Source organism: Hylobates moloch, unplaced genomic scaffold, assembly GCF_009828535.3.
Source record: "Hylobates moloch isolate HMO894 unplaced genomic scaffold, HMol_V3 SCAFFOLD_12, whole genome shotgun sequence".
Taxonomy (NCBI): Eukaryota; Metazoa; Chordata; class Mammalia; order Primates; family Hylobatidae; genus Hylobates; species Hylobates moloch.
In genome coordinates this window covers 52,041,409-52,063,226 of record NW_026652287.1, presented here as the reverse complement: position 1 = coordinate 52,063,226, position 21,818 = coordinate 52,041,409, and the positions used below count along the sequence as shown (strand labels likewise).

Sequence of the window (21,818 nt, the reverse complement as noted above, 5' to 3'; positions counted from 1 at the left end):
GCCTGGACAGTCGCGGGGCGCCGACCTGGCAGGGTGAGCCCGGCCGCCCGAGCCTGCGCCGGGAGCGCGGGGGCCTCGAAGTCCCAGGGCCAAGGGGAAGGCGTGGGGGTTCCCCAGAAGTTCCGGACCCCGGGACTGGGAGCGGCGCGAGGGGTCCCCAAGTTCCAGGGCTGGAGGGAGCGCGGGGGTCCCGAAGTTCTGGATTCAGGGTCGGAGAGGGGACTGCGCGGGAGGTTCCCAAAGTTCTGGACCCGGCGTTGGAAGAGGCTGCGAAGAGGTCCCCAAAGCTGCGGACCTGGGCTGGGGTACTGGCGTGGGAGGGGTCCGGACGTCCCGGACCCAGGGACTGGAGGGGTGGCAGGGGGTCCTCGAAGTTTAGGAGTCTAGGACAACGCGGGGGACCGGGGTCCCGGACCCGGTTAGAGGAGGAGGCACGAAGGGTGTCCCCGGAGTTACCGTCCTGGGGTTGGAGGAGGCAGAAGAGGTGTCCCCGAAGTTCTGGACCCAGAAACGGGGCGTCGCGAGAATCTCGGAAGTTCCAGGGTCAGAGCGCGCGTCCCGGAGTTGGGGCGTGCACTGGGTGTCCTCCTGCCTCGGGTGGGGATGGGATCCTGAATTAATATTAACCCCTCCGTCCCCCGCACTGGGGTGCATGGGATGGGGCCTCATCCACCGGCCAGATTGGGGATCCCGGGCACCGGGCGGTGTCGGACCCCCCTCCGGGAGCCCCGTGGCCGGCGGCATCCGAGGCGCATGACTAGTTGGTGAGTAACTTTCCCCAAACGCTGCAAGTCGCAGCAGGAGCTGCCAGACCGGAAGGGCCTGGGTTCCGGGGACCCCTGTGTTCCCAAACTCCCACCCGGCGCAGGACCCGCCCCCGTCCAGGCCAGAGCTGCCGCCCCACCCCCACTCAGGGGCTCCGGTTTCAGACCCTGTGACCAGGACAGCAGCTGCCCAGAACAGGATGGGGGGGCATCCCTACTTTGACCACAGAGGCCGCTGGGCTGGGGCCTCCCCTCCCCCACCTGTCTTCCCCCTCCTCCAAACTCCTCCTTGGTCCCCTGCACATTCGGGGTTGCTGAATGGCCCAATGGGGAGGTTGGGGAGCCCTGGTCTCCCAATGTGGATTCTGCCCTGCCCCCCATGGTGGGCATTGGGATTGGCTGTTTGTCTACATCTTGTCTTTTTAACTTGGCTGGGGGCTCCCTGGGGATTTGGACTCTGGACTTCAAGGTGTGCCTCTGCCCTAGGGTGGGAGCTGCTGGGGGTAGGGTCCCTCTGCAGGGTGTAGTGGGGAACTGGTCTCCTGGTACTACACACCTCTCAACGCCCCATTTTTTGATGGAGAGCCCTGCTCTGGCCAGTCATGGGTGAATGTGGTGGAAAGAACTCAGCAGAGATTTGGCCTCCACAGCTCAGCCCAGGTTGGAGGGGACTTCACTGGGGGGTACAATAACCAGGACAGTGAGAAATTTACATCTGGATGTCAGCAGCCACCAGGCTCCTCTCAGAGGGCCATCTCCTGTACAGGGTGTTGTGGGGGCTTCCCCTAGACAAAGAAAGATGGGGTCCGCTTGCTCTGAGTTATCTATAATAATTATCTTGCCTTTTTGTTTCTTTTTATAATTTCTTTCTTTTTTTGAGACAGGGTCTCGCTCTCTTGTCCAGGCTGGAGTGCAATGACGTGACCATAGCTCACTGCACTGCAGCCTTGACCTCCTGGGCTCAAGCGATCCTCCCACCTCAGCCTCCCGAGTAGCTGGGACCACAGGCACATGCCACCACTCCCGGCTAATTGTTTAAATTTTTGGTAGAGATGGGGTCTCGCCATGTTGCTCAGGATGGTCTCAAACTCCTGGGCTCAAAGGATCCTCCTGACTCAGCCTCCCAAAGCACCAGGTGTACTTTGGGCCTCTCCTGCCTTTTTGATTGAAAGTTCCATGACAGGCACACCTGGTGATGGGTCCTGAGATGGAACCTGCTTGGCCTCCCTCAGCCTGGCCTGAGGGACACTCATAGTCCCTCCTCTCTCCCTAGGGGCCAAACCAGTGCTCCTGCCACCTCTCTGGCTGCCCCCTAGAGCCTGCCCATCCCAGCCTGACCAATGTCCACAGCCAGGTGAGCTCCCACCTCCCCCAGCCTGGCCCTGAGCTTTCTAAGGGGGGTGCCTGGCCCCCACCGAACACCCTCTCCCCACGCAGGGAGCAGCCAATCTTCAGCACACGGGCGCACGTGTTCCAAATCGACCCAGCCACCAAGCGAAACTGGATCCCGGCGGGCAAGCACGCACTCACTGTCTCCTATTTCTACGATGCCACCCGCAATGTCTACCGCATCATCAGCATCGGGGGTGCCAAGGTCCGGGTGGGGTCTGGGTGGGGCAGAGGCACCAGGAGTCCTGGTGACAACCCTGGGTCTGGTGGCTGGCTTGCTGTGTGCCCAAGGGATGGGAAACCCTGAGCCTTCCCAGGCTCTAGTCTCTATCTCCTGAAATGGTTCAGAGTAAAGACCTTCAGGACCCTAATACAAGGTGATACCTGGGGGATTTCATGTTTATTAGTATCTGTCCCATCGACCTTGAACTTTGTTCCCCAACCCTAGGCCATCATCAACAGCACTGTCACTCCCAACATGACCTTCACCAAAACTTCCCAGAAGTTCGGGCAATGGGCGGACAGTCGCGCCAACACAGTCTACGGCCTGGGCTTTGCCTCTGAACAGCATCTGACACAGGTCGGCCGGGTGAGGGGGAAAGTGGAGGGAACGGATGAGACTGGGCTCAAGTCTTCTCCTGGGCTCACTCTGGGATCTTGGGCAGGTCCTCTATCTTCCCATCTGTAGGATGGGATTGTAGGATGAGATGAGACTGAAGCCCTTTTGAGCTTCCCTGGTTTGATTCCTAGTTCATTTTTGTTTGTTTTTTGAGATGGGCTGGAGTGATCTTGGCTTACTGCAACCTCCACCTCCCGGGTTCAAGCGATTCTCCTGCCTCAGCCTCTGGAGTAGCTGGGATTACAGGTGCCCGCCACCTCACCCAGCTAATTTTTGTTTGTTTGTTTGTTTGTTTTTTTAGACGGAGTCTCGCTCTGTCACCCAGGCTGGAGTGCAGTGGCGCGATCTCGGCTCACTGCAATCTCCGCCTACCAGCTTCACGCCATTCTCCTGCCTCAGCCTCTCCCGAGTAGCTGGGACTACAGGCACCCGCCACCACGCCCGGCTAATTTTTTGTATTTTTAGTAGAGAAGGGGTTTCACCGTGGTCTTGATCTCCTGACCTCGTGATCCGCCCACCTTGGCCTCCCAAAGTGCTGGGATTACAAGCATGAGCCACCGCACCCGGCCTCGCCCAGCTAATTTTTATATTTTTAGTAGAGATGGGATTTTGTTGGCCAGGCTGGTCTTGAACTCCTGACCTCAGATGATCCACCTGCCTCAGCCTCCCAAAGTGCTGGGATTACAGGCACGAGCTAGTACACCAGGCTTTCTTTGTTTTCTTCTAGAAGCTTTAGAATTTACCTTTTTGGCCGGGCGCGGGCTCACGCCTGTAATCCCAGCACTTTGGGAGGCCCAGGCGGGCGGATCACGAGGTCAGGAGATCGAGACCATCCTGGCTAACACGGTGAAACCCCGTCTCTACTAAAAATACAAAAAATTAGCCGGGCGAGGTGGCGGGCGCCTGTAGTCCCAGCTACTCGGAGAGGCTGAGGCAGGAGAATGGCGTGAACCTGGGAGGCGGAGCTTGCAGTGAGCCGAGATGGTGCCACTGCACCCCAGCCTGGGCGACAGAGCAAGACTCCGTCTCAAAAAAAAAAAAAAAAAGAATTTACCTTTTTTTTTTCCCCTCCTTCCCTCCCTTCTTTTTTTTTTTTTTTTTTTTTTAACAAGATCTTGCTCTGTTGTCCAGGCTGGAGTGAAGCAGTGCAATCAGGCTCACTGCAGCCTCGAACTCCTGGGCACAAGGGATCCTCCCACCTCAGCCTCCTGACTAGCTGAGACTATAGGCACACGCCACAATGCCTAGCTAATATCTTTATTATTTTTATTTTTTTGTAGAGACAGGATCTCACTATGTTGTCCAGGCTGTTCTTGACTCCTGGCCTCAAGCAAGCCTCTCACTTTGGCCTCCCAAAGTGCTGGAATTACAGGCTTGAGCCACCACACCCAGACAATTTACCTTTCTTTTTTTTTCTTTTTCTTTTTTTTTTTTTGAGATGGAGTCTCGCTCTGTCGCCCAGGCTGTAGTGCAGTGGCGCGATCTTGGCTCACTGCAGGCTCTGCCTCCCAGGTTCACACCATTCTCCTGCCTCAGCCTCCCGAGCAGCCGGGACTACAGGCGCCCGCCACCACGCCTGGCTAATTTTTTGTGTGTTTTTAGTAGAGACGGGGTTTCACCATGTTAGCCAGGATGGTCTCGATCTCCTGACCTTGTGATCCACCCGCCTCTGTCTCCCAAAGTGCTGGGATTACAGGCGTGAGTCACTGCGCCCGGCCCCGACAATTTACCTTTCTAATTTAGGTCTTTTTTTTTTTGGAGACAGAGTCTGGCTCTGTTGCCAGGCTGGAGTGCAGTGGCCTGAGCTCGGCTCACTGCAACCTCTTCCCTCCGGGTTCAAGCAATTCTCCTGCCTCAGCTTCCCAAGTAGTTGGGATTACAGACACACCACACCTGGCTAATTTTTGTTTTTTTAATTTTTGTATTCTTAGCAGAGACAGGGTTTCACTATGTTGGCCAGGCTGATCTCAAACTCCTGACTTCAGGTTATCCGCCTGCCTCGGGCTGCCAAAGTGCTGGGATTACAGGTGTGAGCCACTATGCCCGGCCTAAAAAATCATTTATTTATTTATTTATTTTTGAGACAGAGTTTCACTCTTGTCCCCCAGGCTGGAGTGCAATAGCACGATCTCGGCTCACCGCAACTTCCGCCTCCCCAGTTTAAGTGGTTCTCCTTCCTCAGCCTCCCAAGTAGCTGGGATTACAGGCATGCGCCACCATGCCCGGCTGATTTTGTATTTTTAGTAGAGATGGGGTTTCACCATGTTGGTCAGGCTGGTCTTGAACTCCTGACCTCATGATCCGCCTGCCTCGGCCTCCCAAAGTGCTGGGATTACAAGCGTGAGCCACCACACATGGCCTTATTTATTTTGAGACGGAGTTTTACTCTGTCACCCAGGCTGGAGTGCAATGGCACAATCTCAGCTCACTGCAACCTCCACCTCCTGGACTCAAGCAATTCTCCTGCCTCAGCCTCCCAAGTACTAGGATTACAGGCGCCCACCACCATGCCCGGCTAATTTTTGTGTTTTTGGTAGAGACGGGGTTTCACCATGTTGGCCAGGCTGGTTTCGAACTCCTGATCTGAAATGATCCGCCTGCCTCAGTCTCCCAAAGTGCTGGGATTACAGGTGTGAGCCTCCGCACCTGGCCTAAAAAATTATTTTTAAACTAAGGAAATTTATTTTAAAACCAGGGTGGTGGGGGGGAATATATCCTATCCTAACTGGAAAACTGGTATTGATTTGTCATAAATAGGTGGTAAATGTAAACATGTAAACATTTAATACAACAAAAACAAGAATGAGATGATTACTTTCTCATTGACTTCTGATGTCTCTCAGAGCCTGAGACCTAATCTCTTTGTTATAAAGGAATAATAACAGGTGTTAAAGACAGATTAGCACCCACCTGAAGCTCTCTTTGTTGAAATAGCCCTAATAAAGATTAAAAGGGACCCGTGTTGGCTCATACCTGTCATTCTCACACTTTGGGAGGCCGAGGTGGTGGGTCACGAGGTCAGGAGTTCGAGACCAGCATGGCCAATATGGTGAAACCCCATCTGTACTAAATACAAAAATTAGCTGGGCGTGGTGGCGCGGGCCTGTAGTCCCAGCTACTAGGGAGGTTGAGGCAGAAGAATCGCTTGAACCTGGGAGGCAGAGGTTGCAGTGAGCTGAGCTGGTGCCACTGCACTCCAGCCTGGGTGACAGAGCGAGATTCCATCTCAAAAAAAAAAAAAAAAGGCTGGGTACTGTGCCTGTAATCCCAGCACTTTGGGAGGCTGAGGCAGGCGGATCACTTCAAGCCGGGAATTTAAGATCAGCCTGGCCAACATGGTGAAACCCCATCTCTACTAAAAGTATGAAAATTAGCCAGGCATGATGGCACACACCTGTAGTCCCAGCTCCTTGGTGGAGGGGTAAGGTGGAAGGGTCACTTGAGCCAGGGAGGTCAAGGCTGCAGTAAGCCAAGATCATGCCACTGCACTGCAGCCTGGGTGACAAAGTGAGACCCTTTCCTAAAAGGAGGAAATGGGAATTCCTTTCCCTTTCTCAATGTGGCCCAGTGTATTTAAATGCCACCTCTGTGATCTGATGCCACCTGCCCACCCACCGTGGTACATCATTTTTCAAACTTTCTCTTCTTCTTCCAAGGTGTGTGATAAGGGGATGGGTACAGTTCAGAAGTGACGGGGCTGTCACTGGGTGATGGGGACCTGTTTGGTAGGATGGGCTGGGGTTTTACTGTCTTTTCCTCCCCACTCCCTTAGTTTGCTGAGAAGTTCCAGGAAGTGAAGGAAGCAGCCAGGCTGGCCAGGGAGAAATCTCAGGATGGCGGGGAGCTCACCAGTCCAGCCCTGGGGCTCGCCTCCCACCAGGTCAGCGCTCCCTACTCCCCTATGCCTGCCTGGGAACCTGTGAGTCAGCCAGGCGCTCAACTGATATTGGGGGACCTTGATATTGGGAGACCGGGGCACTCTGCTGGTCCTCAAGACCCAATGCTTCCAGATGACCTAAAGTTAGACCCACGGCAGGGACCATGGAGAAGCGGTGTGGAGCGTGTCATAGAGGATCTGGACCTTGCCTGGGGCCGGTGGGGTGCACCCAGGAGGTCCCAGTAGCAAAACCAGCTCAGATGGCAGGATGGAAGACTAGAAATTGAAATGGCTAAGTGTGGCTGGGCGCGGTGGCTCACGCCTGTAATCCCAGCAATTTGGGAGGCTGAGGTGGGAGGATCACTTGAGGCCAGGAGTTCGAGACCAGCCTGGCCAACATGGTGATACCCCGCCTCTACTAAAAAATACAAAAATTAGCCAGGCGTGGTAGCATGCGCCTGTAGTCCCAGCTACTTGGGAGGCTGAGTCAGGAGAATCGCTTGAACCCAGGAGGTGGAGGTTGCAGTGAGCCGAGATCGTGCCACTGCACTCCAGCCTGGGTGACAGAGTGTGACTCTGTCTCAAAGAAAAAAAGAAAGAAAGAAATGGCTAAGTGTGCGGCAGAACAACAAACTGTCCCTGTGTATTTTCCCACATTAATTTATTCAGCATTATGTATTGAGCACCTGCTGTGTACCAGGCCCAGGGCTGTGGACAGGAGTCGCAGAGATGAAAAAAAGCATGAGCCTCCAGATGCTGCCTCCGCTGGGCTGCGGCGGCGTTGGCCTCTCGCAGGGCACCCGCCAGTGGGTTCATGAGCAGTGGGGTTGCTCATGAAACGAATTCGGCCGGGGCAGGGCTTCCTGCTGAAATCCTAAACGGGATGTTGAAGTTCGGCCGCAGAGAAGGGAACAGCAGGGAGCTGTCCGATTGTCCCCCTCCCCTACCTTACAGGTTCCAAGTATCTTGGTTTAGACTAACCTGCATCAGACTTGCTCCTGGGGGTGGTGAAAGCCCAGGAAGGCAAGATTGAGGGCATGGGCATGGAACTCCCAGCCTAGGGGCCATAGGGAGCCATGGAGGGTGGGTGAGGTGGGGGAGGGACACCCTTGGATCCTGTGCTGTGAAGGACCTGCTTAGGGTGCATAGGTCAATTGGACCCCCGATGTGACGACCCCAGTCACATCAGCCTTGATCCCAGCTGATGTGGGGTCGTGACCTACTCTTTTCCCCGTGCATAGGTGCCCCCGAGCCCTCTCGTCAGTGCCAATGGCCCCGGCGAAGAAAAACTGTTCCGCAGCCAGAGCGCTGATGCTCCCGGCCCCACAGAGCGCGAGCGGCTAAAGAAAATGCTGTCTGAGGGGTGAGGGGCGGGACTTGGGGGCGTGGCAGGGGCGGGGGTAGGGGTGGGGGACGAGGAGGCGGTTCCCGGAAGCCAAGGGAGTGCCACGGATGGCGGGATCTAACTGTGGACCCAAGACTGGGGAAGGGGACGAGGATCTGAATGCTGCCCCATCCAGAGCCGACCCCGCCCCTACCCTGCGTTGGTCACGCCCCTCCGTTTTGACCCCACCCCTGTCTCTTCTCGCTGCTAACCTCGCCCCGTCGATGCCTCTCTGGGCTTAGGATAACCACCCTGACCACGCCCCCATCGGCTGACTCTCCCCAACCTCCCTTCCCTCCCTCAACATTCCCACAGTGTCACTGGGCGTACTCCACGTGCCCCCGTCTTTGACTCGGTCCCCGACAAGACCCCGCTTCTGCAGGACTGCCCCATCCCCAAGCTCAGCGTTCAGTGTCGCCACGTCCCCAGCCCTGCGTGGCCCTGACTCCGTGCCCTAGCCCAGAGCCACCCTTCCTCTGGCCCCGCACCCTATAACCCATCATCGCCCGTGACTCCGCCTCAGCCCAGCGCCACCCGCCCTGGCCCCGCCCCCTAGCCGAGCATTGCCGCTGACTCCGCCCCCAGCCCAGTGCCACTCCACCCTGGCCCCGCCCCCTAGTCCAACTTCGCGCCCGACTCCGCACCCTCGCCAGCCTTCGCCCTGACCTAAGCCCAGAGCTAACCCACCCCCGGCCCCGCCCCCTAGCCCAGCATCGCCCCGACTCCGCCCCCCAGCCCCGTGTCACCCACTGCCGACCCTCGTGTCCCTGCAGCTCCGTGGGCGAGGTACAGTGGGAGGCCGAGTTTTTCGCGCTGCAGGACAGCAACAACAAGCTGGCTGGCGCCCTGCGAGAGGCCAACGCCGCCGCAGCCCAGTGGAGGCAGCAGCTGGAGGCTCAGCGTGCAGAGGCCGAGCGGCTGCGGCAGCGGGTGAGGGCACTCCTCCCTCCGAGAGACCCCCACCTGGCCCGGGCAACTGTGGAGCCCGCGCCTCCGCAGTTCCCATCTGCCCTGGGTTCATGGACTGGCTGTGTGACCTCAGCAGGTCACTGACCCAGCCTCAGTTTCTTGCTCTGTAAAATGAGTTTGAGACAATGCCAACCTCAGAGGGTGATCAGACCCTAAAGTCCAAGCTGTGCAGAGGGGGGTGGTGGCACTAACCAAGGGAATTGGGTGCTCGGTCCTGGGCGTGGCCAGACAGGAGGCAGATTCCCTGGAGGTTGGGCGAGCAAGGGAGAGTGCAGGCGGGGGCGTCAGGGGCTGCTATTCCTGTCCCACAGGTGGCTGAGCTGGAGGCTCAGGCAGCTTCAGAGGTGACCCCCGCCAGCGAGAAGGAGGGGCCGGGCCAGGGCCAGTCGCTGGAACAGCTGGAAGCTCTGGTGCAAACCAAGGACCAGGTGAGTGCCAAGTGTGGTTCCCAGGCCTCGCCTTCCCTCACCTCCTGTGGGAAAGCCAGGACCCCCACAACAGACCCTGGGAACTCTTCTCCTCTAGGAGATTCAGACCCTGAAGAGTCAGACTGGGGGGCCCCGTGAGGCCCCGGAGGCTGCCGAGCGCGAGGAGACTCAGCAGAAGGTGCAGGTGTGTGTGGGCACCAGGAGGCGGGGTGACGGTGGGTGACAGTCACCTCAACAATCAGGACGATATCTACCTAAGACGATAAAGTATTGGGAGGCCCAGTCCCGTGGAAGGCCTGATGCCCAGCAGGTGCCATGTGAACAGTGGCTATTGGTACAGTTTCATATCCATCTATGGGTTCAACAAGCAGTGCTTGAGTCCCTGATGCATTCCCGTGCCAGACCCCGTCAATTCCTCCTGTTCTCAGCCTGAGATCACAGAGCCTGCATTGGAACCAGGTCTGGCTTGGCTTGGCTTTTTTTTTTTTTTTTAATTCTTCAAGATGGAGTCTCGCTCTGTCGCCCAGGCAGGAGTGCAATGGCACGATCTCAGCTCACTGCAACCTCCACCTCCCGAGTTCAAGCAATTCTCCTGCCTCAGCCTCCTGAGTAGCTGGGATTATAGGCGCCCGCCACTACACCCAGCTAATTTTTTGTATTTTTAGTAGAGACAGGGTTTCGCCATGTTGGCCAGGCTGGTCTCGAACTCCTGATCTCATGATTTGCCCGCCTCGGCCTCCCAAAGTGCTGGGATTACAGGCATGCGCCACCGCACCCAAGCATTTTTTGTTTTTGGTAGAGATAGGGTTTCATCATTTGGCCAGGCTGGTCTTGAACTCCTGACCTCGAGCAATCTGCCCTCGGCCTCCCAAAGTGCTGGGATTACAGGCGTGAGTCACCGTGCCCGGCCTTGGCTTGGCTTTTGCTAAAGGCTTTATCTGAGAAATGTTCAGGGGGCACTTTTTTTTTTTTGAGATGGAGTCTCGCTCTGTCACCCAGGCTGGCTGGAGTGCAGTGGTGCAATCTCGGCTCACTGCAAGCTCCGCCTCCCGGGTTCACTCCATTCTCCTGCCTCAGCCTCTGGAGTAGCTGGGACTACAGGTGCCCGCCACCATGCCCGGGTGATTTTTTGTATTTTTTAGTAGAGACGGGGTTTCACCATGTTAGCCAGGATGGTCTCGATCTCCTGACCTCGTGATCTGCCTGCCTCGGCCTCCCAAAGTGCTGGGATTACAGGCATAAGCCATCACACCCAGCAATTTTTTTTTTTTGAGATGGAGTCTCACTCTGTCACCCAGGCTGGAGTGCAGTGGCCCGATCTCAGCTCACTGCAAGCTCCGCCTTCTGGGCTCAAGTGATTCTCCTGCCTCAGCCTCCAGAGTAGCTGGGACTACAGGTGTGCACCACCATGCCCAGCTAATTTTTATATTTTTAGTAGAGTGGGGGTTTTACCATGTTGGCCAAGCTGGTCTCGAACTCCTGACCTCAGGGGATCCACCTACCTCTGCCTCCCAAAGTTCTGGGATTACAGGTGTGAGCCACTGCGCCCAGCTCAGGGGCACTTCTTGTGAGCCCAATAAGTTGAGATGTTAAAGGACCTGCTTCCCTTACACCCGTATTCCTAGCTACTTGGGAGGCTGGGGTGGGAGGGTTGCTTGAGCCCAGGAGTTGGAGGCTGCAGTGAGCTAGGATGGTGCCACTGCACTCCAGCTTGGGCAACAGAGAAAAATCCTATTTTTTAGAAATGAGGGAGCTGGGCGCGGTGGCTCATGCTTGTAATCCCAGCACTTTGGGAGGCTGAGGCGGGTGGATCACCTGAGGTCGGGGAGTTCGAGACCAGCCTGACCAACATGGAGAAACCCCGTCTCTACTAAAAATAGAAAAAATTAGCTGGGCATGGTGGTGCATGCCTGTAATCCCAGCTACTCGGGAGGCCGAGGCAGGAAAATTGCTTGAACCTGGGAGGCGGAGGTTGCAGTGAGCCGAGATCGTGCCATCGCCCTCCAGTCTGGGCAACAAGAGCGAAACTCCATCTCAAAAAAAAAGAAATGAGGGCAGAAGCTAGGTCCCTGTGGGGTGTGCATTTTATTCCTGGTGTGATGGGCGTCCTAGGGTGGCTCTGGGCAGAAGAGGACATGAAGGTGGTCAGACTCTGGACGCCTCGGGCAGGACTGTGGATTTGTTGGGGCCCCCAACCCTACCTACCCTTTCCTGGCAGGACCTGGAGACCCGCAATGCAGAGCTGGAGCACCAGCTGCGGGCGACGGAACGCAGCCTGGAGGAGGCACGGGCGGAGCGGGAGCGGGCGCGGGCCGAGGTGGGCCGGGCGGCGCAGCTGCTGGACGTCAGGCTGTTTGAGCTGAGTGAGCTGCGTGAGGGCCTGGCCCGCCTGGCTGAGGCTGCGCCCTGAGCTGGGGCTGGTTTTCTATGAATGATTCCGGCCTGGGATGTGGGCCAGGCTGCAGGCGGCATAGTTGGGTCCATTCGTCCTGGAAAGGGACTGGGGGTCCCAACTTAGCCCTGGGTGGGCTGGGCCGAGCTGGGCTGGGATGGGCCCCAGCCAGCTCTGGCTATTGGCAGCTTGGGGGCTGTTTTTGAGCTTCTCATTGTGTAGAATTTCTAGATCCCCAGATTACATTTCTAAGCGTGGCTGTGTGTGTGTGGTATGTGGGTATCTGGGCACCTAACATGTCGCCGGCCCCTTTCCCTGCCTCTTTTTGGGTGCCCCTGCATCCAGGTGGCAGTTATAAGCCACTTGCAGATGAGGGGTGAGGCTTGGAGTCCGAGGGGGGTGCCCAGGCCACACAGCCAGGAACCTGGCTCTGGTATCTCTCTGCCTGTCCCCTTGGACTTAGCCCACGTCATCTGGCCAAGTTTGGACTTTCATGGCCCCTTCACTCTAGCCACAACCCCCAGATGTGGCCAGGTGGGTGGCCAGGGAAGCTCACAGCTGCGCCCATTCGGCACAGGACTGACCTCACCGAAGCCTCACAGCCGCCTCTGGAGAGCAGGGCGGTTGCTATGCCCATTCTCCGCGTGAGGAAACTGGAAGCCCAGAGGAGCTTCAGGACCCAAAATCCCATGGCCGTTCGAGCAGGTGGTTTGTCTGCAAAACTTTGGGCCTGCCTGGTGGAAACGGACGTGGTGTTCTGGGCAGACACCTGAGAAACACCAGCGGCTGCACCCCACCTCTCCTATCCGCCTGCTCTTCAAAAGTTAGACTGAGGAAGTCAAAAGACCCATTTATTGGGCACCTCCTGTATGCGGCACCCCTGGGGGGTGACCTTGGGTTGGGGTCACAACCTCCCGGTCATGTTCTTTCTTCCCCTGCAGCCTGAATCTTGGCCAAGGCTCAGGGAAGGGGCCAGCCAGTGGTTTCGGGGCAGAGGAGTGGGGCCCGCACAACATGAGCGCCCATGGGTTCCGCTGTGGGGCACTGGGTAGGCCCCCCGGGAAGGGCCGCTGCCCCCAAGGAAGGTTCCTCCAACCCTCAGCTCCATGGAAGAGTCCAGGACTCGGCAGATGGCCATGTGGGGCTCAGGCCGGGCCCTGGGAGGGGACTGGGCCTGAGTGGGACCCAGGTGGGGTCCTGGGTGGACGCCCCTTGTGGCCAGCCTTGCCAGCCTTCTGTCGCTTCAGCGTCTCCTCCACCTTCTCCTTGAAGCGCCGGTTCTTCTGCTTGATCTTGGCCAGCTCGGCCTTGCGCTTGGCCTCCAGGTCAGGGTCCTGGCACAGGGAGGACCAGGGGACAGCTGAGCTGGCGGCCCCACCCAGGGAACCTGGCCACCCACCCCCTACCTGCGGGCTCGGCCCTCACCTTCCCCTCCAGGATCAGCTGCTTCCGTTTGTTGATCTCCTTCTTTTCATCAAAGTGGGCCGCTTCCAGTTTCTGGTGGAGGGAAGTGGGGTAAGGAGATGCTGGTCACGGGGGCCCCACCTGGAAGGGAGCACCCCCGGCCCTGGAGAGCACTCTAGTCCTCGCCCGCCTCTGACACTCACGATCTCACACTCCCTTCGCACCACGTTGACCTGTGTGAGGATCTGTAGCACCTTGGCCTCTTCCACAGAGAACTCTTCTAGCTTCTTCTCTGTGGGGACGGCAAAGCCGGGGGTGGAGGTGGGGAGGAGACGTGACATGGAAAGGGAGTTCAGCCAAGTAGTGAGTTCCCCATGCTTTGGGCTATGCAAGGCCATCTGGGGTCATATCAGGTAAGGGCCAGGTGGGCAAGATCAGGGATTTCTGAGGTAAGGAAGGTATGGACCGCTATCTTTCAGAGTCTCACGGTTACCCAAGCTGGAGTGCAGTGGCACTGTCTTGGCTCACTGCAACATCCACCTCCCGGGTTCAAGTAATTCTCGTGCCTCAGCCTCCCCACCCCCATTTTTTTTTTTCGTTGTTAGCAGCATTATGAGTTTAACCATGAATATTAATTTCTTGCAAACAGTGTCCTTTAAAGTCCAGATATTTCTTTTTTTTTGAAGACAGGGTCTTACTCTGTTGCCCACACTGGAGTGCAGTGGCTCAATCAGGTCTCTGTAGCCTCCGCTCAAGCAATCTTCCAACCTCAGCCTCTTGAGTAGTTGGAACTACGGGCGTGTGCTGCTAGTTTCTGTATTTTTTGGAGAGGCAGGGTTTCTCCACGTTGCACAGGCTGATCTCAAACTCCTGGGCTCAAGTGATCCACCCACCTCAGCCTCCCAAAGTGCTGGGATTACAGGTGTGAGCCACCGTGCCCGGCCTTAAAGTCCAGATATTTGTTTCTTTTTTTTTTTTTTGAGACAGTCTCACTGTCACCCAGGCTGGAGCGCAATGGCGCGATCTTGGCTCACTGCAACCTTTGCCTCCTGGGTTTAAGCAATTCTCATGCCTCACCCTCCCAACTAGCTGTGATTACAGGCGTGTGCCACCACACCTGGCTAATTTTTGTATTTTTAGTAGAGACGGGGTTTCACCATGTTGCCCAGGTTGGTCTTGACCTCCTGGGCTCAAGTGATCTGCCCACCTCGGCCTCTCAAAGTGCTAGGATTACAGGTGTAAGCCACTGTGCCTGGCCAAGTCCAGATGTTTCTAAATTTCAGGACAGTCTATGTAGTGATCAGAGATACCTTAGGAAGTGTCTCTGTCTTGGCTGCATATGAAACCACTCCTAGGGGTTTTTAGCGGGCCCAGGCCCTGTCAATGGGGCCTCTGACATCTCAGGGACCTTCCATACACCTCAGTCTGAGAAACCCAAGTCCCCTCCTGACTGATGTGGCTTTCAGCTGCTGGTGGCAACTATGGGGAGTTTGTTTCAATAAATGGGCAAAAGAACTTCTTTTGGGGGCACCTAGGGAAGGAAGCCCCAGCCTAAATCTGCTCACAGGAGCAGGCCGGCTGGTGTCTCACAGGGGAAAATGGGTCTCACCCCGAGGTGCCCACCTCTGCCCCCCCCCCCCCCCCCCCTCCCCCCCCCCCCCCCACCACCCCACTCACTGATCTGCTCCTCAATGGCGTGCACCAGGTGGATGTCGTACTGTGTCACCAGCGTGATGGCCTGACCCTGCCGCCCTGTGGGGATGTGCCAGTTATCTGCTATGTGCTGGGGGTCAGGACATGAGGCAAATAAGGGTAGATCCTGACAGCTACACAGCTCAGGGGTCCTCCTGGAGATGCTGAACAAGGGCTTAGGCTTGGGAAGGACCAGCCCAGAGTGTCTGGGCTTGACACCAAGCAGGACCACTGTGTGGAGGATGGGTCGCTGGGGAGAGGCAGGTCTGCCAGTCTAGCCTTACACAGCAGTTAGTTACTGCCCGACTTCCCTTTTTGGCTTGGCTGCCAGGGAACCCAGTCTAAGTAATGCCAGCCATTAGCCCTGATGGGCCTCAGCCCAAGATTTCTGCTTGCTGTTTCTGTGACAGTGACTAGGGCCAAAACTGCACTGATGGCGAACAAGGTCCATGACCCTCATGGCAGCACCACGTGGACATCACCATTCTCATTATCCGCCATGTGAGGTGTGGGGAGTGGAAGTAACCTGCCCAGCACCACAGGGTCAGGATAGAAGGTCCAGGCCCTGTCTGATCCCAGCAACCACATCTTTCCTGGCTCCAGAATTGAGAGCATCTCATGGGCACCGTGCCCCTCCCCGACGAGGCAGCAGCAAGTAGTCAGGGCTGGGGCTGTGTGTGCACCCTCCCAGGGGGCAGCCCCACACTGCTCAGTTCATCACCTGGCTTGGGTGAAGGCAGCACCTCACTTGCGTTTGCTTTATTTTATATTTTTATTTTATCTACTTATTTTAGTTATTATTTTTTGAGACAGAGTCTTACATTGTCGCCCAGGCTGAAGTGCAATTGTGCGATCTCTGCTCATTGCAACCTCTGCTTCCCGGGTTCAAGCAATTCTCCTGCCTCAGCCTCCCGAGTAGCTGGGATTACAGGCACCCTCCACCATGCCTGGCTAATTTTTTTGTATTTTTAGTAAGACAGTGTTTCAGTATGTTGGCCAGGCTGGTCTCGAACTCCTGACCTCGTGATCCACCCACCTCGGCCTCCCAAAGTGCTGAGATTACAGGCGTGAGCCACCGCACCGGGCCTATTTTATTGTATTTTTTTGAGACAGACTTTTGCTCTTTTTGCCCAGGCTGGGGTGCAATGGTGCAATCTCGGCTTGCTGCAACCTCCCGGGTTCAAGTGATCTTCCTGCCTCAGCCTTCCGAGTAGCTGGGATTCACCTTTGCTTTAGAAAGGACAACTCCCCAACTTGCAAACATGGCCCCGAGTAGCTCTCATCTGTGGGCTGCACCCTACCCACGTCCTACCACCTGAATTTGCTGGGCAGGCTGGAGGGACAGAGGCCCAAGGCTCGGCCTCCCCCTCTACCGCTCACCTGCACGGGCCGTCCGGCCGACTCGGTGGATGTAGATCTTAGGGAGCCCGGGGGTGTTGTGGTTGATGACCACCTGTACCGTAGGGATGTCCAGGCCCCTGGAGGCAGAGGTGACTGGTCAGCTCCCCTGTCCATGTGGGGAAACCGAGGCTAGGACTCACCCAGGGTCACTCAGCAGGGAGGCTGGGGCTGCCTGACACGCCTGAGGCCAGCCTTCTCATCTGTGGGGCCTTGTAGTGAAAGAGGGAGTGCCCTTGGCAGGGGACTGGGGGCTGCTCACCGGGAGGCCACGTCTGTTGCGATCAGGATCCGGTAGATGCTGGACTTGAACTTGGCTAGGGCGGCAAAGCGTTCTTTCTGCACAGGGTTGGGAAGAAAATTGGGAATGCATGAAGGCAGGGTTTTCTGTGTGAGGCCTGGGGACAGGGCGGAGAGGCTGGGACAGTCCCCAGCCATCCACTGAGGAAGGTAACCATGAGAAGTCAGACTGGGACAAAAGAATGACGGCTAAAAGAGATATGGTCAGGGAGGGCCTCTCGAGCTGCGATATTTTGGGACCAGAAGAGACCAGGCAGCAGGAAGAAGGCGCCCGGCAGAAGGAAGGATCGGGGCCAATGTCTGAGGCTGGGAGGTGTCCCAGGGTGAGGCTGGCGGGCCCCGGGGTCGCCTCACCTGCTTCATCATGGAGTGCAGAGCCACAGTGGGGAAGCTGAATTTGCGCAGCATCATGCACAGAATCTGGCAGGTCCTGGAGGGAAGGATGTGCCTGTCAACCCCTCCAGCTCTCAGGTTCTGGGAAGGTGTTCCTGCCCCCACCCGCCCCTGAGACACCTAGCACAGTGGCCTCAGGCAGCTTAGAAAGGAGAGGCAGCAGGCCAGGCACGGTGGCTCACTCCTGTAATCCCAGCAATTTGGGAGACTGAGGCGGGTGGATCACTTGAGGCCAGGAGTTCAAGACCAGCCTGCCCAACATGGCAAAACCCTGTCTGTACTAAAAATACAAAAATTAGCCGGGCATGATGGTGTATGACTGTAGCCCCAGCTACTCAGGAGGCTGAGGCAGGAGAATTGTTTGAACCCAGGAGGCAGAGATTGCAGTGAGCCAAGATTGTGCCACCGTACTCCAGCCTGGGGGACAGCATGAGACTCTCAAAAAAAAAAAAAAGAAGAGGCAGGATGAGGGTTGGCAGAGGTCTTGCCTGCCTGGTGTCCTCTCTGCTGATCCTTCCCCAGAGCTGGAACTGACAAGAGTTGGCCCTGGGACTGCAGAGCTGGAAGGCTGGAAACTGACTTGCTAGGGGCGGTCACTGTTACCAAGAAGGCCAAGAAGGAGCCAGCAGAGGAAAACAGAGGAGAAAGAGGGGCACAGGGAGAAAGGATGGGGACCATCACATAAGCTGCTGGATCCTGCCGTGCCTGACAGCCACCCTACAGCCAAACTTTTCTCTCTTTTTCCCTGAGACAGTCTCGCTCTGTCCCCCAGGATGGAGTGCAGTGGCACGATCTCGGCTCACTGTAACCTCCACCTACCGGGTTCAAGTGATTCTCCCACCTCACCTTCCCCAGTAGCTGGGACTACAGGTGCTCGCCACCATGCCTGGCTAATTTTCGTATTTTTAGTCGAGATGAGGTTTCACCACGTTGGGCAGGCTGATCTCGAACTCCTGACCTCAGGTGATCCGCCTACCTCGGCCTCCCAAAGTGCTGGGATTACAGGTGTGAGCCACTGCGCCCAGTCCCAACTTTTCTCTTCTGGGAGGTAACGTGTTTAAAGCGCCTTGATTTCTGCCCTTCTATCCTGGCTCATGCTGGAAGAGCCTCCAGCTTCTCAATGACCTTCCCAAACAGCTCAGTGAAGATGTGAACTGCCCTCCCTAGGGGTCTCTGTCTGCGCAGACGCACACCAGGCCTGTTAGTTGTCACAACTTCCTCTGAGATGGGACTAGAGTCCCAGGAAAGCTCAGTGACACCCCCAGAACACAGCGAATGGGCTGCTCAAACAGCTGCTTGCAGGGGTTTCCTGGCCCTTCCATCAAGGGCTAGGCTGAGGAACCCCAAAGGCCAGCTGCACCTTCAGATTGAGGGACCTTGGCTCCTTGAGGGAAGCCCCCACGACCTCCAGGCTGAGCACAGGCTGGGGAGTGCTGAGACTGGCTGTGTGTCCCAGACCAAAGACGTCGGGCCACCTCCTCCTTTGAAGGGTGGTGGGAGGGGAGAGGCGGGCCCCGCTCACTTGCATGTGTTGGTGAAGATGATAATGGACCAGTCCTCGTGCTCATCCTGGAAGTGCTGGATCAGGTGGACCAGGTAGGCATCCTTGACCTTCTCAGGCACCAGCAAGTAGCGCTGGTCCAGCTGCTCCACGGTGCTCACCCTGGGGATGGACAGGTAGACCGCCACGCCTCAGTGTCCCTGTCTGTAGGATGGGGCTGCCCTCCCCATGCTGTCTGGGCTGTGGACTCACGGGGCCTGTGCCTCCCAGAAGAAGGGCTGGTTGGTGGCTAGGCCCTGCAGCTCCCGGAGTGTGTCGGTCAGCGTGGCGCTGAACAGCAGCGTCTGTCTGCGGGCCGGCACGGCCGCCAGGATGGCCTCCAGGTCCACGGTGAAGTCAGTGCAGCCCTGTTCCAGCAGCCGGTCTGCCTCATCCATCACCTGCCATGCCAGTGGGGGCAGGGGTGAGAGTGCTGTACATGGCCCCGGGTCTTGGCCACCCCTAAAACAGGCCTCTTTGAGAGGCGTGGACGTGGACCCTAGGCCCTGGAGTACCCTCCTTCCAAGGGAGGCCTGCCCCTCACCCAAGTCTCAGCAAGGCCCTACCCTCAAATAACATTGCTAGGACTGGGCCCCCTCTTGTTGGTCCTTGAACGGTCCTTGTCACTGTTCCTAGCATTTTACTGGACAGTCTAAGGGACATACATCTCCTAAATGGATGAGATGGTGCCCCAGGCTCTGATGCTGGGCCTGGAGGCTCCGAGCGCAGCTCCTGAGGTCTGCAGGGGCGGGGCGAACTCACCAGGAAGCGGATCTTCTTTATACTGAAAGTGTTGGAACTGCGCAGGTGATCTGCCAGGCGCCCCGGCGTGGCGATGACCACGTGCGGTTTCCGAGAGAGCTCCAGAGCCTGGGCCACCATGTCTGGGGGACAGAGCGTGAGAGGCAGGGCTGGGAGGGTGGTCCAAAGCTGCTAGGGTCCCATGCTGGGGCCTCCCCCGCCTCCCAGCTCCCGTACCCATGCCACCGACGATGATGCAGTCTTTCAGCCCTAGAGGCTTCCCCAGGACCCGGAACTGCTCTGCGATCTGGTAGGCCAGCTCCCTGTGGGTGTGAAGGGGCCAGGCTGGGTTAGGTAGTGGTTCTGGACCTGCCCCCCATTCCCCTCTCCATCCCCAGGGTTCCTCCCTGAGCCCCCAAGCTCCTGACTTGCCCGGTCCTGTTCACAAAGGCTCTGATGCCGAAGCCTTGGAGGCCGTTGTGGCCCCTGCCCCCTCGCCAGGCTCAGCCTGGAACATCCCTCCTTCACCAGCCCAACCCAAGCTGGCCTCAGCATCTCTTCCTATCCCAAACCTGTGCCTTCCTCCAGTTCGCCTCTCAGCAATGGCCTCACCACCAGCCAGTTGCCCCAGCCAGAGGGTCTCAAGCATCAGCCTCCTTTCTGCCCGCAACGAACTCTGTCCTGGCCTCTCCCTGGCCCACCTTTCCTGCTCACACACCCCCAGAATCAATTCTAACCCTCCATCTGCATTCAAGGCCTTTCTCAAACTGGCTCCAATATGCCCAGGCCCCAGTACCCTTTCTGCTGCCTGCCTCTTTCTTTCTTTCTTTTTTTTTTTGAGACGGAGTTTTGCTCTTGTTGCCCAGGCTGGAGTGCAATGGCGCGATCTTGGCTCACCGCAACCTCCGCCTCCTGGGTTCAAGCGATTCTCCTGCCTCGGCCTCCCGAGTAGCTAGGATTACAAGCATGAGTTACCATGCCCAGCTAATTTTTTGTATTTTTAGTAGAGACGTTGTTTCTCCACGTTGGTCAGGCTGGTCTCGAACTCCTGGCGTCAAGTGATCTGCTCACCTGGAGCTCCCAAAGTGCTGGGATTACAGGTGCGAGCCACTGCACCCAGGCCATCTTGTTTAATTCTGCAGGACCCCTAAGAAGTGGGTAGCAAGATTTTCATCCTCATCTCACACGTGGGAAAAGGGAGCTCAGAGAGGGAAAGGGGCTTGCCCAAGAGAGCACAGCTGCTTAACCCATACCCAGAAGGCCTGCTGGGGGCTCACCTGGTGGGTGTCAGGACAAGGCAGAAGATGCCATAGGGATCCTCAGACAGCTTCTGCAAGATGGGAAGGACAAACGCTGCTGTCTTCCCACTGCCTGTCTTGGCACAGCCCAAGCAGTCTCGACCTGGGTTGGGGACAAAGCAGCATCAACACCCTCCATGTGTGGACAGCTGGGTTTCAGAGACCTGCCCAGGACACACAGCCAGTGAGTGGCAGGCTGGACTGGAACTTATATCCATTTGACCCGAGATGCCCACAGCTTCCCACCACCTCATTCTGACTCCGTCCAGGAGCACGTGAACTTGGGGAACCCAGAATTCCCTTCCCTCATATGCATCTTGTGCTCCCTGTTGACCCCTTCATTTGTTTATTTAATCCTTGACTTGTCACATCTTAGGCTTCCTGTGGGCCTCTCTTTAATGGCCAAACTGGGTTGGGCTAGAGGAGCAGAGAGAAGACCTGCTCCTAGAGGAGCAATCACAGGACCAAGGAGTCCTGGATCTACCAGCAATTTTGACAGCCTCAACTTCTATTTGTAAAATAAAGATATCAGTACCAGGTCTGCAGGATTTTGCGATACTATCAATTAGTCATTCATCAAACCCTCCCTGTGCTGAGACTATGAAAATTTCAGAGATTACATCTCTTGCGTACGGACACAAAGCGAGTCAGTCATGCAACCTAAATGCCAACACTGTCCAGTCGTCCTCCGGAACCCCAGATCTCCTGTAACGCCCAAGGTTGCCCCTCGCCTCGTGGGACCGGAATGAGCAAAGGCTGCGAGAAGGGAAAGGAGTCGAGAGGAGCGGAGACGCCTCTTGGGGAAGGCCCCGGGCCATACTCACCCTCCAGGATGGCGGGGATGCAGCCGAGCTGCACGGGCGTGGGCTGCTTCAAACCCAGCTGCCGACATTGTTCCACGAGCCACGATGACAGCCCGAGCTCCGCAAAACCTGCCATCCTTGTGGCCAGCCGTGTAGGGGCCCGTGTGATCCGCGCTTCCGGCGCGCGCCGACGGCGTCACGAGAAAAATCTTCCTGTTTATTGGATCTGCCTCCTGCGTGGTCCCACCCTCTCCAGCTCATTCCCAGCCTCGACCGCATCCTTATCACGTTTCCCCGGATCCCATTGGCTTGCAGAAACACACTACAATTCCCGAGATGCTCTGCGTGACGCACTTACGTATTCCGCCCCCTTGCTTATTATTGTGGAGCTTCCCATTGGCTTACTTCGCCGCCACGCGGAAAAAGT

General features: G+C 57.0%; 2 protein-coding genes across 4 annotated transcripts; one reads left to right on the top strand and one right to left on the bottom strand.

Moving 5' to 3' along the window:
- On the top strand, positions 1–12,081 carry HOMER3 (homer scaffold protein 3). Of its 3 annotated transcripts, none has more exons than XM_032170191.2 (10): positions 1–33; positions 2,038–2,118; positions 2,202–2,358; positions 2,602–2,733; positions 6,545–6,652; positions 7,891–8,012; positions 8,807–8,963; positions 9,314–9,430; positions 9,528–9,614; positions 11,649–12,081. In XM_032170191.2, exons 2-10 carry the CDS (start codon positions 2,105–2,107, stop codon positions 11,838–11,840), a joined length of 1,086 nt encoding a protein of 361 aa, XP_032026082.1. In that variant the 5' UTR covers positions 1–33; positions 2,038–2,104; the 3' UTR covers positions 11,841–12,081. The 3 variants fall into 3 exon arrangements, with proteins under 3 accessions (XP_032026082.1, XP_032026083.1, XP_058281616.1); XM_032170192.2 differs by lacking the exon at positions 1–33 and adding an exon at positions 57–764; XM_058425633.1 differs by lacking the exon at positions 1–33 and having other exon boundaries at positions 1,395–2,118.
- A 575-nt stretch (positions 12,082–12,656) lies between these two features.
- Positions 12,657–21,559, bottom strand: DDX49 (DEAD-box helicase 49). The gene is made up of 13 exons (XM_032170190.2): positions 21,413–21,559; positions 20,568–20,691; positions 19,528–19,613; positions 19,312–19,433; positions 18,763–18,950; positions 18,532–18,672; positions 16,971–17,046; positions 16,579–16,655; positions 16,299–16,396; positions 14,904–14,978; positions 13,430–13,518; positions 13,248–13,319; positions 12,657–13,156 (listed from the first exon to the last, which is right to left on the bottom strand). The coding sequence occupies exons 1-13, from the start codon at positions 21,525–21,527 to the stop codon at positions 12,968–12,970; spliced, it is 1,452 nt and encodes a 483-aa protein (XP_032026081.1). The 5' UTR covers positions 21,528–21,559; the 3' UTR covers positions 12,657–12,967.
- Between the last annotated feature and the right edge of the window lie 259 nt (positions 21,560–21,818).

Bases quoted from the DNA above. Each gene is read 5' to 3' on its own strand.
- HOMER3 (XM_032170191.2), top strand. The intron at 8,013-8,806 runs GTGAGGGGCGGG...GTGTCCCTGCAG, and splicing joins AAGAAAATGCTGTCTGAGGG to CTCCGTGGGCGAGGTACAGT. The intron at 9,431-9,527 runs GTGAGTGCCAAG...CTTCTCCTCTAG, and splicing joins TGGTGCAAACCAAGGACCAG to GAGATTCAGACCCTGAAGAG.
- DDX49 (XM_032170190.2), bottom strand. From the start codon at position 21,527: ATGGCAGGTTTTGCGGAGCTCGGGCTGTCATCGTGGCTCGTGGAACAA. The intron at 14,979-16,298 runs GTGAGCGGTAGA...ACATCCCCACAG, and splicing joins CGGCCGGACGGCCCGTGCAG to GGCGGCAGGGTCAGGCCATC. The intron at 13,157-13,247 runs GTGAGGGCCGAG...TCCCTGTGCCAG, and splicing joins AGCTGATCCTGGAGGGGAAG to GACCCTGACCTGGAGGCCAA.